The 12,503-nt window shown below is 42.0% G+C and overlaps 2 protein-coding genes across 2 annotated transcripts in view; both read left to right on the top strand.

Annotated features, from left to right (window-relative positions):
- Positions 1 to 8,926, top strand: part of fasn (fatty acid synthase) — a 40,907-nt gene extending 31,981 nt beyond the window's left edge. Inside the window, exons 32-42 of the mRNA XM_061027662.1 lie at positions 335 to 558; positions 692 to 893; positions 1,094 to 1,245; positions 1,358 to 1,449; positions 1,542 to 1,936; positions 2,195 to 2,386; positions 2,486 to 2,713; positions 3,028 to 3,239; positions 3,466 to 3,564; positions 3,753 to 4,004; positions 6,543 to 8,926. Coding sequence (XP_060883645.1) covers positions 335 to 558; positions 692 to 893; positions 1,094 to 1,245; positions 1,358 to 1,449; positions 1,542 to 1,936; positions 2,195 to 2,386; positions 2,486 to 2,713; positions 3,028 to 3,239; positions 3,466 to 3,564; positions 3,753 to 4,004; positions 6,543 to 6,680 — 2,186 coding nt within the window. The 3' untranslated portion in view covers positions 6,681 to 8,926. The remainder of the gene's footprint in view (positions 1 to 334; positions 559 to 691; positions 894 to 1,093; positions 1,246 to 1,357; positions 1,450 to 1,541; positions 1,937 to 2,194; positions 2,387 to 2,485; positions 2,714 to 3,027; positions 3,240 to 3,465; positions 3,565 to 3,752; positions 4,005 to 6,542) is intronic.
- An 813-nt stretch (positions 8,927 to 9,739) lies between these two features.
- LOC132955766 (uncharacterized) lies at positions 9,740 to 11,616 on the top strand. The gene is made up of 3 exons (XM_061028771.1): positions 9,740 to 10,196; positions 10,327 to 10,442; positions 10,703 to 11,616. Exons 1-3 carry the CDS (start codon positions 9,851 to 9,853, stop codon positions 11,507 to 11,509), a joined length of 1,269 nt encoding a protein of 422 aa, XP_060884754.1. The 5' UTR covers positions 9,740 to 9,850; the 3' UTR covers positions 11,510 to 11,616.
- The last annotated feature ends 887 nt before the right edge of the window (positions 11,617 to 12,503 follow it).

Genomic DNA, 12,503 nt, shown 5'->3' with positions numbered 1-12,503 from the left:
AGTCTGACGCTATGAAAACTTTTTTGACTTAATATCAATGCTGTGTGTTATTGTATCAACTAAAGAGTGGTAGAGAATTTACATGCAAGGCGATTTCAAAGGTTGCTCACCGTCACATGATATACACATCATCAGCCCCACACTCATTCAAGATGAATTTATGGATATTTTGTGTTGCGTTCACACATAAGCTCTGCCAAACTTCACTCTGAAAGGGGCTGGCAGGAAAATTCAGTGTAAAGTCAGGGTAAAAAATTCAGCAGTTTTCATTGGAGTTTCTTTAATGTGTAAAAAAAACATGATAGATAATACTTGTGTCCTCTGATCTCTGCAGGCATGGCTCTGTTCCTGAAGAATGTAGCGTTCCACGGCATCCTGCTCGACGCTCTCTTTGAAGAGGGCAACAAGGAGTGGGAGGAAGTGTCCCAGCTGCTGAAGGAAGGCATCATGGGAAGTGTAGTCCAGCCTTTAAAGACCACAGTGTTTGAGAGGGACCAGGTGGAGGAAGCATTCAGATACATGGCTCAGGGCAAACACATCGGCAAAGTCCTCCTGCGGGTATGTTTTAACCTCGATTTTGATGGTAATAAACAAACAGTCATAATCTATAGAAAAGACACAAATTATGAATCATTTTTATGAGCTTGTGAATGGAAAGTATGTGTCCTCTCACTGATTCTATTCTTCACAGGTCTGTCATGAAGAGAAAGCTGCCGCGGTCGTAAAGTCCTCCCCTCTGTCTCTCCCGGCGATTTGTCGTACATTCTGTCGCCCCTCCCACTCTTACATCATCACTGGGGGACTGGGGGGCTTCGGTCTGGAGCTCGCTCAGTGGCTGACAGAGAGAGGGGCTCGCAAGCTGGTGCTGACGTCCAGATCAGGAATCAGGAATGGTAATGTTAACGACACAAGCCTGCTGCCAAATTATATGAAGATGTATTGCTTCTGAAGGGGCTTCATAGAGATACAAAGAATAATATAAACCTGGCCTCACTGTGTGTTATAAAGCTTGGCTCTGAAATAATTCAAACTGGTTCAACTAGACAGTTAATATTGCTGCAGTTATTAGATCTTTTTTCCCAACTGTTGCTAGGTTACCAGGCAAAGCGAGTGCGTGAATGGCAGAGTCACGGTGTGGAAGTGCTTGTGTCGACAAACGACGTCAGCACGCTGGAGGGAACCGAACATCTGATCGCTGAGTCCAGCTCACTGGGCCAAGTGGGCGGAGTCTTCCATCTCGCTATGGTAAAACACCAAGACACCTCGTCACCATCATCAGTGCCCTTCAATATTCAGACATCTCTAACTCTGTTTTTTTTAGTACTAGCTACAAAGCATGTTGGTTTGTTATTACCAGGTGTTGAAAGATGGCATGTTGGAGAATCTGACTCCTCAGCTCTTCCTCGATGTAAACAAGCCGAAGTATGACGGCACCGTAAATCTGGATAAGTAAGCGCCTTGCCATCTTTTTGTACGATTAATTGGACTGCTGTTAGATCTCTCTTAATCCTTAATCCTCCTCTTTCCCATTCCCTCTCCAGAGTGACGAGACGCTTGTGTCCAGACCTCAGCTACTTCGTGGCCTTCTCCTCTGTCAGCTGTGGTCGTGGCAACGCCGGTCAGAGTAACTATGGTTACGCCAACTCCGCCATGGAGCGCGTGTGTGAAAAGAGGCGCTTTGACGGCTTGCCTGGTCTGGCAGTCCAGTGGGGAGCCATCGGGGACGTGGGCGTGGTTCTGGAGACCATGGGAGGCAATGACACAGTGATCGGTGGCACCCTGCCGCAGCGCATCGCTTCCTGTCTTGAGGTGCTGGACCGCTTCCTGTGCCAGCAGCAGGCGGTGATGTCAAGCTTCGTGCTGGCCGAGAGGATGGTGGTGAAGAGAGAGGCAGGGAGTCAGAAGAGCCTGGTGGACACTGTTGCTCACATTCTGGGTAAGAACTGAGCTAACACAAGAAAAGGGTGTGATCGTGATTATTTTTTTGTTGTGAATTAGAATTGCTGATATATTTGTCTGTTTAAAAAAAGTGCTCTCTCTTTCACTCGCCGCAGCTTTTGTTTCAAAATAGGAGTTTCAGTACTTTTAAAGCTGTCGAGCGTTATAATAACAGAGATTGTATTGTTTTAAAACAAGTGGTTTGGAAAAAACGTGTCAGGGAACATTTTGACAAATAGTAGACTTCACTCCTCAGGTGTACGCGATGTGAGCAGCCTGAACGCTGACGCCTCATTGGCTGATCTGGGCCTCGACTCGTTAATGGGCGTGGAGGTTCGTCAGACCCTGGAGCGAGACCACGAAATTGTCATGACCATGAGGGAGATCCGCCTGCTGACCATCAACAAGCTGCGAGATCTTTCTAATAACAAGACAACTGGATCAAATGGTAAAAATAAATTCAAAATCTATTCTGTTGAGGCAGTAAGGATCTCATTGTACACTTCTCAATGTTTTTTTTTTTTTTTGTGTCTTCACTTCTTTCTAGCATCTTCTAACGCCACAGCTGAAAGGAACAGTATTCAATCTGTGTTGGAATCGGACCTGACCCAGATCTTAGTCAACCCCAGCGACTCCACAGTGACGCTGCTGAACAAAGTTCAGAGCCAGGAGAGACCTTTGTTCCTGGTCCATCCCATCGAGGGCTCCATCACTACCTTTAAGACGCTCGCTTTCAAGCTCAGTGCACCCTGCTACGGCCTGCAGTGCACCAAAGGTAGCAGTTTTTTCATCTTGACATATTTTCAACCTAATTTGGCCAAATGATATGCATCTTTGTTATTTTTACCTTCTACTCACGCAGATAAGTAGGAGATTAAAGATTTTATTGAATCAGAAACAAACTAAAAAACATCAAGACTCATCCAAGAATAAGATATTGATCCACAGTGAGGGAATTCCCAGTAATCATGTTGAGTTTTTAGATGTATAAATGTGTGTTCATGTGTGTATAAATCTGCTTTTATTAAGTTTCCATTCACCTGATCAAACAAGGTGGAACATGCTCATTGTTGTTCCTCTCTTCTCCAGCTGCTCCTCTGGACAGCATCCAGTCTCTGGCAGCATACTATGTGGACTGTATCAGACAGGTGCAGCCCGACGGGCCGTACCGGGTCGCTGGATACTCCTTTGGCGCCTGTGTGGCGTTTGAGATGTGCTGTCAGCTCCAGATGTTGAACCAGCCTGTGGAGCACCTGTTCCTGTTTGACGGATCACACTCGTACGTGGCAGCATACACACAGGTGAGAAAAAGGGTTAATATACTTTTTTGACTCTTCGCAGTCACACCTGAACAAATTAGGTTAATATTTCATTGTGTCATTTGGTGGTTTTAAACAGCCTGACATGATTAAGATTGTATGTAAAACAGCATAGAGCGTGATGTTTCAAAAGCAGTCATTAAAATTGTGCTCGTACTGACTCTTATTTTGGCGACTGAATTGAGCTAACTCATTATTTTGTTTTCAGACCTACAGAGCCAAGTTGACACCAGGAAAAGAGTCTGAGGCTGAAACCGAAGCCATGTGTGCTTTCATCCAGCAGTTCACCAGCATCGAGTACAACAAGGTACACAGTCCCTTAAATCACTTGGGTTGACTTTTAGGATTGTACAAAAGAATAATGAAATAAACATTAGGATATAAGAGGAAGGCATACACGCAGCGACTGTAACCAGACCGTTAGTGATGCAGGACTTCTGATCTGTTGAGGGGAACATCCTTTCCTGTTGTTACTTACCTCCTCTCATTTGACAGCTTGTGGAGGTTCTTCTCCCGCTGAGCGACCTGGCAGCCCGTGTAAACTCTGCAGTGGACCTGATCACCTCCAAACACAAGGACATCAGCAAAGACATGCTTCACTTCGCAGCCAGCACCTTCTACGAGAAACTGAAGGCTGCTGACGGCTACGTACCTGTGACTAAATTTCACGGCAATGTGGCGCTTCTGCGAGCCAAAACAAGCAGTGAATACGGACAAAGCCTGGGAGCAGACTACAAGCTAAGCGAGGTAACATACATACATTTAAGGCCATTTCACGCTGAGTCCGTTTTTTATCGCCCGTAATTGATGCACTTTAAATAAAATATATACAATTCGATGTTATGTTTGCACACTGACTCCGAAACTTTCGTCCGTCATTATAGCTTTCAGAACAGGTTAAATTTTCTGTGTGTGTCTGTAGTGTCCCTCAGACACTGTTCAGCATCAGTTGCTTCGCGGAAATTAGTGGTGTTTCTTCTTAATGTGTGGTAAAAGTATAGAGAGCAGCATATCAAACTGGACCACTGACATCCTGAAATACACCTGGAAGTGATCGGGATAATTCTGCATTTCCTTATTGATAGGTGAATCTCTCTTTTATTGACAGGTGAAACTGTCTTTTATTGATGGTGAAACTCTCATTATTGACAGGTGAAACTCTCTTTTATTGATGGTGAAACTCTCATTATTGATAGGTGAATCTCTCTTTTATTGATAGGTGAAACTGTCTTTTATTGATGGTAAAACTGTCTTTTATTGACAGGTAAAACTGTCTTTTATTGACAGGTGAAACTCTCTTTTATTGACAGGTGAAACTGTCTTTTATTGATAGGTGAAACTGTCTTTTATTGACAGGTGAAACTCTCTTTTATTGACAGGTGAAACTGTCTTTTATTGATAGGTGAAACTCTCTTTTATTGACAGGTGAAACTCTCTTTTATTGACAGGTGAAACTCTTATTGATAGGTGAAACTCTCTTTTATTGACAGGTGAAACTGTCTTTTATTGATAGGTGAAACTCTCTTTTATTGATAGGTGAAACTCTTATTGATAGGTGAAACTCTCTTTTATTGACAGGTGAAACTCTTATTGATAGGTGAAACTCTCTTTTATTGACAGGTGAAACTCTCTTTTATTGACAGGTGAAACTCTCTTTTATTGACAGGTGAAACTCTTTTATTGACAGGTGAAACTCTTTTATTGACAGGTGAAACTCTCTTTTATTGACAGGTGAAACTCTTTTATTGACAGGTGAAACTCTTTTATTGACAGGTGAAACTCTCTTTTATTGACAGGTGAAACTCTTTTATTGACAGGTGAAACTCTTATTGATAGGTGAAACTCTCTTTTATTGATAGGTGAAACTCTCTTTTATTGACAGGTGAAACTCTCTTTTATTGACAGGTGAAACTGTCTTTTATTGACAGGTGAAACTCTTTTATTGACAGGTGAAACTGTCTTTTATTGATAGGTGAAACTCTCTTTTATTGATAGGTGAAACTCTCTTTTATTGACAGGTGAAACTCTTTTATTGACAGGTGAAACTATTTTATTGACAGGTGAAACTGTCTTTTATTGACAGGTGAAACTCTTTTATTGACAGGTGAAACTCTTATTGATAGGTGAAACTCTCTTTTATTGACAGGTGAAACTCTCTTTTATTGACAGGTGAAACTCTCTTTTATTGACAGGTGAAACTCTTTTATTGACGGGTGAAACTGTCTTTTATTGATAGGTCCTCGCTCTTGTCTTGTTTTCAGGAGTGAGCGGACCTTGTTGTAGTTTGTAGTGTGAAAAAAGCACAAAATCATCTTCACTGCTTGATCACGCTGCGTGAGGAGTACAAGGCATTTTGTCTCATACTGCAAATTTTCGGAATTACTAGAAAAATAAACGCATCAGACTCAGTGCGCAAGGTGCGTAAGGTTTTTTTTTTTTTTTTTTTTTCAAAAAACGCATCCGAAAAAAACAGACTCAGTGTGCAAAGGCATTTACACGTCAACTTATCTAACTTAAATATGTGCAAACAACAACAATGGCAGAAAATGCTGCCAGGGAGTTGGTGTCAGATGAAGCCCAGCTTCCTGCCATGTCACTGTTTTTGTTAAATACACTTAACAAACTTAAACATGTACATCACAGTGATGTTTTTTCTCTCTATTGTTCTAATTATATTTGGGTGGGGCATTTTTGCCTTTTATTGTGTAGGTCAGCTGAAGAGAAACAGAAACTATTGGGAGGAGAGAGTGGGGGGGTCACATGCAGCAAAGGGCGGAGGTCGGATTCAATCCCACAAAAGCTGCGACAATGACTTCAGCCTCAAACGCTTTACCCTTCAGGCTAAACTGGCACCAGTGAGAACCAGTTAGGTCTCAGAGATTTAGCCTCGGAGGCTGAGAATCAAATCTCTGGTCAGCTGATGTTGGGGCAGAGAGTTCCTTTGCATGTTTTACACCTTGTTTACGTTCAGATTAGCAGCTTTGGATTTGAAAATGGAGCCGAGGACAGTAGCGATTTTAAGTTAGGTTTCCTACTGTCATTGTAAAATTTGCACATTCTGAGCCATTAAGGTGGTGAGTCCTCAGGGGCCCCCTACTGGCCGCCTATTTACAAAGGTATAACATTAAATATCAACAATCAACACAAAATTGACACAAAATAAGCAAATTAAGACTATAACACTCCTGTCACCAAAAATCACACCCGTTACCTTCACATTCTGCCTTTGTATCTGTTATAATAATTAATAATAATAATAAAAAGTGTTTGTTGGTCTCGCTGCAGGTATGCGATGGGAAGGTGTTAATCCACGTCATCGAGGGAGACCACCGCACCATCCTAGAGGGAGCCGGAGTGGAGTCCATCAGCAGCATCATCCACGGCTTACTGGCTGAACCTCGTGTCACAGCGAGGGATGGTTAAAAGGGACCCCAACTCAACATAACCCCCCCCCCAAATCCCCTTCAAACTAATTTCACAACATTCCCTAAATGTCTTCCTCCATGTTTATCTTTGTTTTATACTGCGAGTGTAACACAGTCAGTCATTAGATACACAATGTTCTTATGTCTCAAATGCACCTTAATGCACCCTCAATTCAGGCAAAGGACCCCTCCCCATCCTGTCAGAGCACTGAACTGGTTTCATCATATCGGGTGCCATCTGTCTGAGACAATGTTTCATTATGCTTTAAGTGAGTTTTTTTTTCCACAGAATAATCATCAGAAAATGTCTAATTAAAAACGATCTGTTAAAGCTGCAGCTTTTGCATTCAGAAGCTCCAACAATGAACAATAATAAAGAAAAATAACTGAAACTCAATCAGATTAATTAAAAAGATTAAGATTAATCAAAAAGCCTTATTGTTACCTTTTATAGCTGCACACATTGAATAAACGATGACCAACAGAGCACCTCAAATTTCACAGGTGTTATTGAATGGGGGATAAAGGAGACTACTGTTTAAGTCACATTAAGATCCCGTATAGATATCATTCATTTCTATGGTAGGAATTTCCACCTGAATTATCAATTAATGTAGCACTGGAAAATAATCCATCATAGCATGAAAAATATCTCTGTTGCTTTTAACCGTACATGTTTTCATCTATTTCACTGTATACACACCCAAACCTGTTAAACTGTTAATCTTTTTTGTCTTTTATTTGCCTAATTTGTCAAAGAGAGAATTGAGGTATGTGTTGTTTTTATATTTGTTCCTGCCTTGAAGCAACATGTGGTGTTGTATTTCCAGTCTACTGAGACTAAAACTCATATCATGACAAACCTTTATTAACCTATTTTTACTCTGAAATATGGATGTGATGCAGGTTGTTGCAAATGAATAGATACAAATATCACTGAGAGACACCAAACAGACCAACAACAATTGACAGTAAACTGACATGGGTCTCAAGAAATGTCTCTTTACTATCTGTAAGTCAGTGATGATAATGATTTACAAAATATGAATTGTTGTATCCTCAGTTTAAAGGGCTTACACAGGAAACTTTAAAATAGGTTCCTGCACAGATCAACCTACTGTTACTAGCTGTTATTTTTGTCCAATTAGAGTCCTGCTCTACTGTACTGTGATTGGCCAGGAAACTGAGAAGTCAAAGACGGAACTATAAGCCAGGAGGTGGCTGTTCAACTTCACCCTTTACACTCATTTGCACACACACTATGATCTTTTCTAAACATAACCAGTAGTCTTGGTGCTCTAACCTGACCAATATCTGTGCAATTCACAGCGGCGTTAAACGCACACTTGGTTTAGAAGAGTAAACAAGAAATCACTTCTAGAGCTGTCTCTTGTGCGCCCGGTTCTGAGAGCTTTTGGTAGAAATCTCTGAGTGTCGGCCAATCACCGCTCAGCAGGAGGAACCTTACTTCTGGTCAAACGCTGCATAGTTGTGCTAATTTAATTTTTTTCCTGTGTGCTGCTACTACGCAACAATACTGTACATGCATGTTCTCTGGCTTCGTTCACTTTTTTTTGTGAATTAACAGACATTTTCCAACATGCGGACACTTGTAACATCATTCATATTTTAACAGACAATTCCCATTTGTGTCTGACAGAACTGAAAAATGATGCTTTTATTTAAGTTGTTACAAGGCTTGACCAACCTCATTAGGAAAACATTTTTAGATTTCTGATTGGTTTAATGGGTCGATCAAGGCCATCTTTCCTCAGCTGACAAACTTGATGTAAGCACATTGTTGGGTATATTCGATGCTCTGATCCAAAACAACATAACATCATAGGGTTGTTCTTTTTTAAAGGTAGAACATTGACAGTAACTTTCTTTTTGTTACACTAATCGTGATGTTCTGTGTAGGTATAGTACATAATCGTCTTGCCAAAGTTGCACCTGAATCATTTTTTCTGTTCTCTATGACCTCTGAGGTTCCTGTTGAATGTGGACTTAACTGATCTGAACAGCAGACCTCTTACTGTCTCTGACTCAAGTTACATGATCCCAGAGAAAGCACCCTGACCTCTGAGACCTCTGATGTGGTCTATGACGGGTCAGGAAGCTGGAGGCAGACGTGGTGATTGAAGTCAGTGGAAAGGAGAAAGATGTGACAGTGTATGCACCTCTCTTGTTTTTGTTTTTCCATTTTGTGTTGTTAAAACTAATAAAAGCCTATTGTTAATCACACTTTTACTCTTTTTGTTTTTTTTACATAGTTTTGACACACGATTATAAAAAATCCACAGATATCAATAGTGAATAAATAATAAACATACATAGGTCACATCTAAAGATCTGTATTGTTTTAATCAGTCAGTGGGGCCAATTAAAGTCATGTTCAAATGAAGCTGGCTGAAAGACGGAGAAAGTGTGTCTTCACCGGTTGATTTGAGACAGGAGATAAGATAAACTGAGAAGTATGATTTAGAATACAATAGAATTGTCAGTAGAAGGATGGTCAATGTTAGGACGGAGTGCTCTATTATCCACAGATTTATTTAATATTATATATTATATTTTAGTAATGGGACCCTAGGACGTGATGCTAAATGGGACCATAAATAACAAAACAAAAACATCATTCTGCTCAGTCGTCAAACCGGACATTAGGGTGACCCAGCAGAGTTGCTATTATTAGTTTACCACCATCCAGAATTTTATTGGAGTTTTTCAGGGTTGGAATAAGAGCTAGAGACCAAATTCAAGTAGTAAACCGATATAGGTTTTCTCACAAGGGAAGTGCATTTATTTGTTAGTGCTCTGAAAGAAGCACTCTTACTGTCTCTGACTCCAGTGCGTCTGACACACCAAGCAGACGACAAAAAAACTACGTCGCCTCTTGTCTTGGCCAAAAAGTTGCACTAAAACCAAGACTACAACACACCGCAAAGACTAAAGCCAACGGCCAACCACCACGCACGTTCTGCGCATGCGTGAGGAGAGGAAATAACCAGCAGACGGCGATAATCTGTAATCATCTTTCCAAAAAGGGGGAACCGGAAGAGGACGAGGAAGAATGCGGATAAACAACCCGTTGTTATGATACGAGATGACCATTTTCTCACCGCTGTCGCTCAACACTTTTGATATATGAACTTCTAATGGAGAATAATGTCTGACGAAAAGTTTAAAATGGCGCTGGCGTTGTCAGCCCTGGGTCTTTTGTTAGTGGAACAAGAAAAGAAGAGGCGGAGGAGACCAGTAAGGAGAAAGCGCACTAAATGGGTGAACGCATGGATACTACAGCGGCAGGATCGAGGGGCTTTCCCGAACCTGTGTCGAGAGCCGGAGAGAAATGAAACCTCCGATATTAAAGAGTTTGCTCGGCTCTTTCCTGTTCAGTTCCACATGTTAAAGGAACTGATCAATCCAATCATTAGGAGGCAAAACACGAACTACCGGGATTGTATCTCCGTCGGGGAACGTCTGATGATAACACTGCGCTTCTTGGCAACAGGTAGGCACTTTGTCTTCCGGGTTATAGAGAGCTGCTGAAGTTAATGTTACCTGAAACCTCGAGTTTTGTACCTGTTATGATTATTGTATTCTATAACTGATATGAGTTATGTGCTTGTTAATATTTACAGGGGAAAGCTTCAGGAGCCTTTCCTATCAGTTCCGAGTTGGATTATCAACAATTCGCCAATTGGTTCCTGAAACCTGTGCAGCAATCTACAAGGTTTTAAAAGACAAATACCTGAAGGTATGTGGGATATATCTATTTTCTTTTTCAGATACTTTTATGTTTACAGTGCAGTCTGTTGGTATTTGGACAACAACACATGGCCACACGACTAAAAGTTATTATTTACATTGTTTTTATCATGTAGGGTGCCTTGGAGTACCTTTTGTAAAGCGCCATATAAACTAAATGTATTATAATGTTAATAATACTTATTATTATGAAGGGTCAGACTTAAACTAGCCTCCATGGGCTTTTCATTGTATTTTCTTGTTTTTCAGTGCCCAGACACAGTCGAAGAGTGGCAGCAAGTAGCCGATGGATTCCAGGCTCAGTGGAACTTCCCAAACTGCCTCGGCGCTCTGGATGGGAAGCATGTCAACATTCGACCCCCACCAGGAACTAGATCAACATGCTACAACTACAAGCATACATGTTCCATAGTGCTAATGGCTCTGGTGGACAGCAGTTACAGGTTCCTGTACGTAGATGTTGGTTCCAATGGGCGGATTTCAGATGGCGGAGTGTTTGGGGGATGGACACTGCAGGATGCTCTGGAGAATAGGACATCTAACATCCCTGCCCCTGCACCACTTCCTGCTTCTGACACGCCTGCTCCTTTTTGCATTGTGGCAGATGAGGCGTTTCCCTTGAAGGAGTACCTCATGAAGCCATATCTAAACCGTAAACTATCTGTCGAGCAGCGCATCTTCAACTACAGACTGTCACGAGCTCGGAGGGTGGTAGAAAATGCCTTTGGCATCTTATCCAACCGTTTTCGTGTCTTTCAAACCACCATTAACATTCAAGACACTGCCAAAGTGGAGGACATCACTTTGGCTTGTTGTGCTCTGCACAACTTCCTGCAGACCGAGAGCTGTGACTTGTACATGACGGGAATCGTTGACCAGGAAGGAGCGGATCACGACACTATCCCGGGAAGTTGGAGACAAGAACCTGAACTACGACAAGCCTCCCTGCCACACACAACCAATGCAACAACACGGGCCAAGCAGCACAGGGATGAACTATGCCGCTACTTCAACTCTGACCCTGGTGCTGTGCCTTTTCAGTGGGGCAAAATATAAGAAATGTGTAAGCCTATCATGTTCTGTTTGTTATGCTGTATGTCATGCACACTTATTTATATATTTATATATTTGAAAATAAATGCCCACATTTGTGGGTTTGTTTATCTGCTGCCTCATGTATGAATCTTTACAGTATACCCGTTTGGTTAAATAGATAGTTGAGATGTTTTTCTCTGAACTTTCTTGGAGTCAAACTAATGATTGCCTTTAGGGTTTTTATATATTTTGTACAGTCTGGTGTTATGCCCAACAGAAATAAAAGGTTAATAGGCTGTTCTGCTCATGTGAAGTTTATAGATTAGCCCTGCTTTCAAGTTCACTTCATTTGTCTATCTGCTCATCATTATAGTTCATAGTTTTAAGCAGATAACAGGTCTACACTCTTGTCCTTTAAAGGGGCTATATGTAACTTTCAAAAATACTGCGTTTGTAGTGACACCGCATGGCCGTTAGGCGAACTGCACCAGTAACCTGTTGCTCGCTCTCCCTCGCGTGCTCGTCATACGTGCTCGTACGTACACAAACGAGCATCGTCATCGGCCGCGATGTTAACAGAGGAGGTAAGTGGTCATACACATGTGAAAGTCTGTGAAGGAGTCTGTGTGTCTGTATTCATTCTCCATCCTACAAACGACAGTCTCGGCAGGCACTGGCTGAGAGCGGGAGTGTGTGATGAGTTTGTCCACCTTTGAGAGCTCCTAGGGCGGATAGAAGTGTGTGGTCACCTGATGACCTTTAGTCAGACAGGACCTCACCTGATGACCTTTAGTCAGACAGGACCTCTGACAAGCTAGCAGCCTCTGATCTCAGGTGGTCAGGGTAATCAGAAATAACTCATACTGCACCGTCAACGAAGCAGCGGGAGCAACTTAGTGTTTAAGTGTCTTGCCCAAGGACACATTGGACTTGTGGCTGCAGGACCTGGGAATCAAACCCCCGACCTTTGGGTTGAGCGACGTCCAACTCTACCAACTGAACCACAGCCGCCCCA

This window comes from Labrus mixtus, chromosome 21, assembly GCF_963584025.1.
Source record: "Labrus mixtus chromosome 21, fLabMix1.1, whole genome shotgun sequence".
Classification (NCBI taxonomy): Eukaryota; Metazoa; Chordata; class Actinopteri; order Labriformes; family Labridae; genus Labrus; species Labrus mixtus.
The sequence above is the reverse complement of the archived record's forward strand: the minus strand, read 5'-3'. Positions and strand labels throughout refer to the sequence as shown.

Coding starts and splice junctions, on each gene's coding strand:
- LOC132955766 (XM_061028771.1), top strand. CDS start 9,851: ATGTCTGACGAAAAGTTTAAAATGGCGCTGGCGTTGTCAGCCCTGGGT. Junction 10,197..10,326: donor ACTGCGCTTCTTGGCAACAG/GTAGGCACTTTG, acceptor TAATATTTACAG/GGGAAAGCTTCAGGAGCCTT. Junction 10,443..10,702: donor TAAAAGACAAATACCTGAAG/GTATGTGGGATA, acceptor CTTGTTTTTCAG/TGCCCAGACACAGTCGAAGA.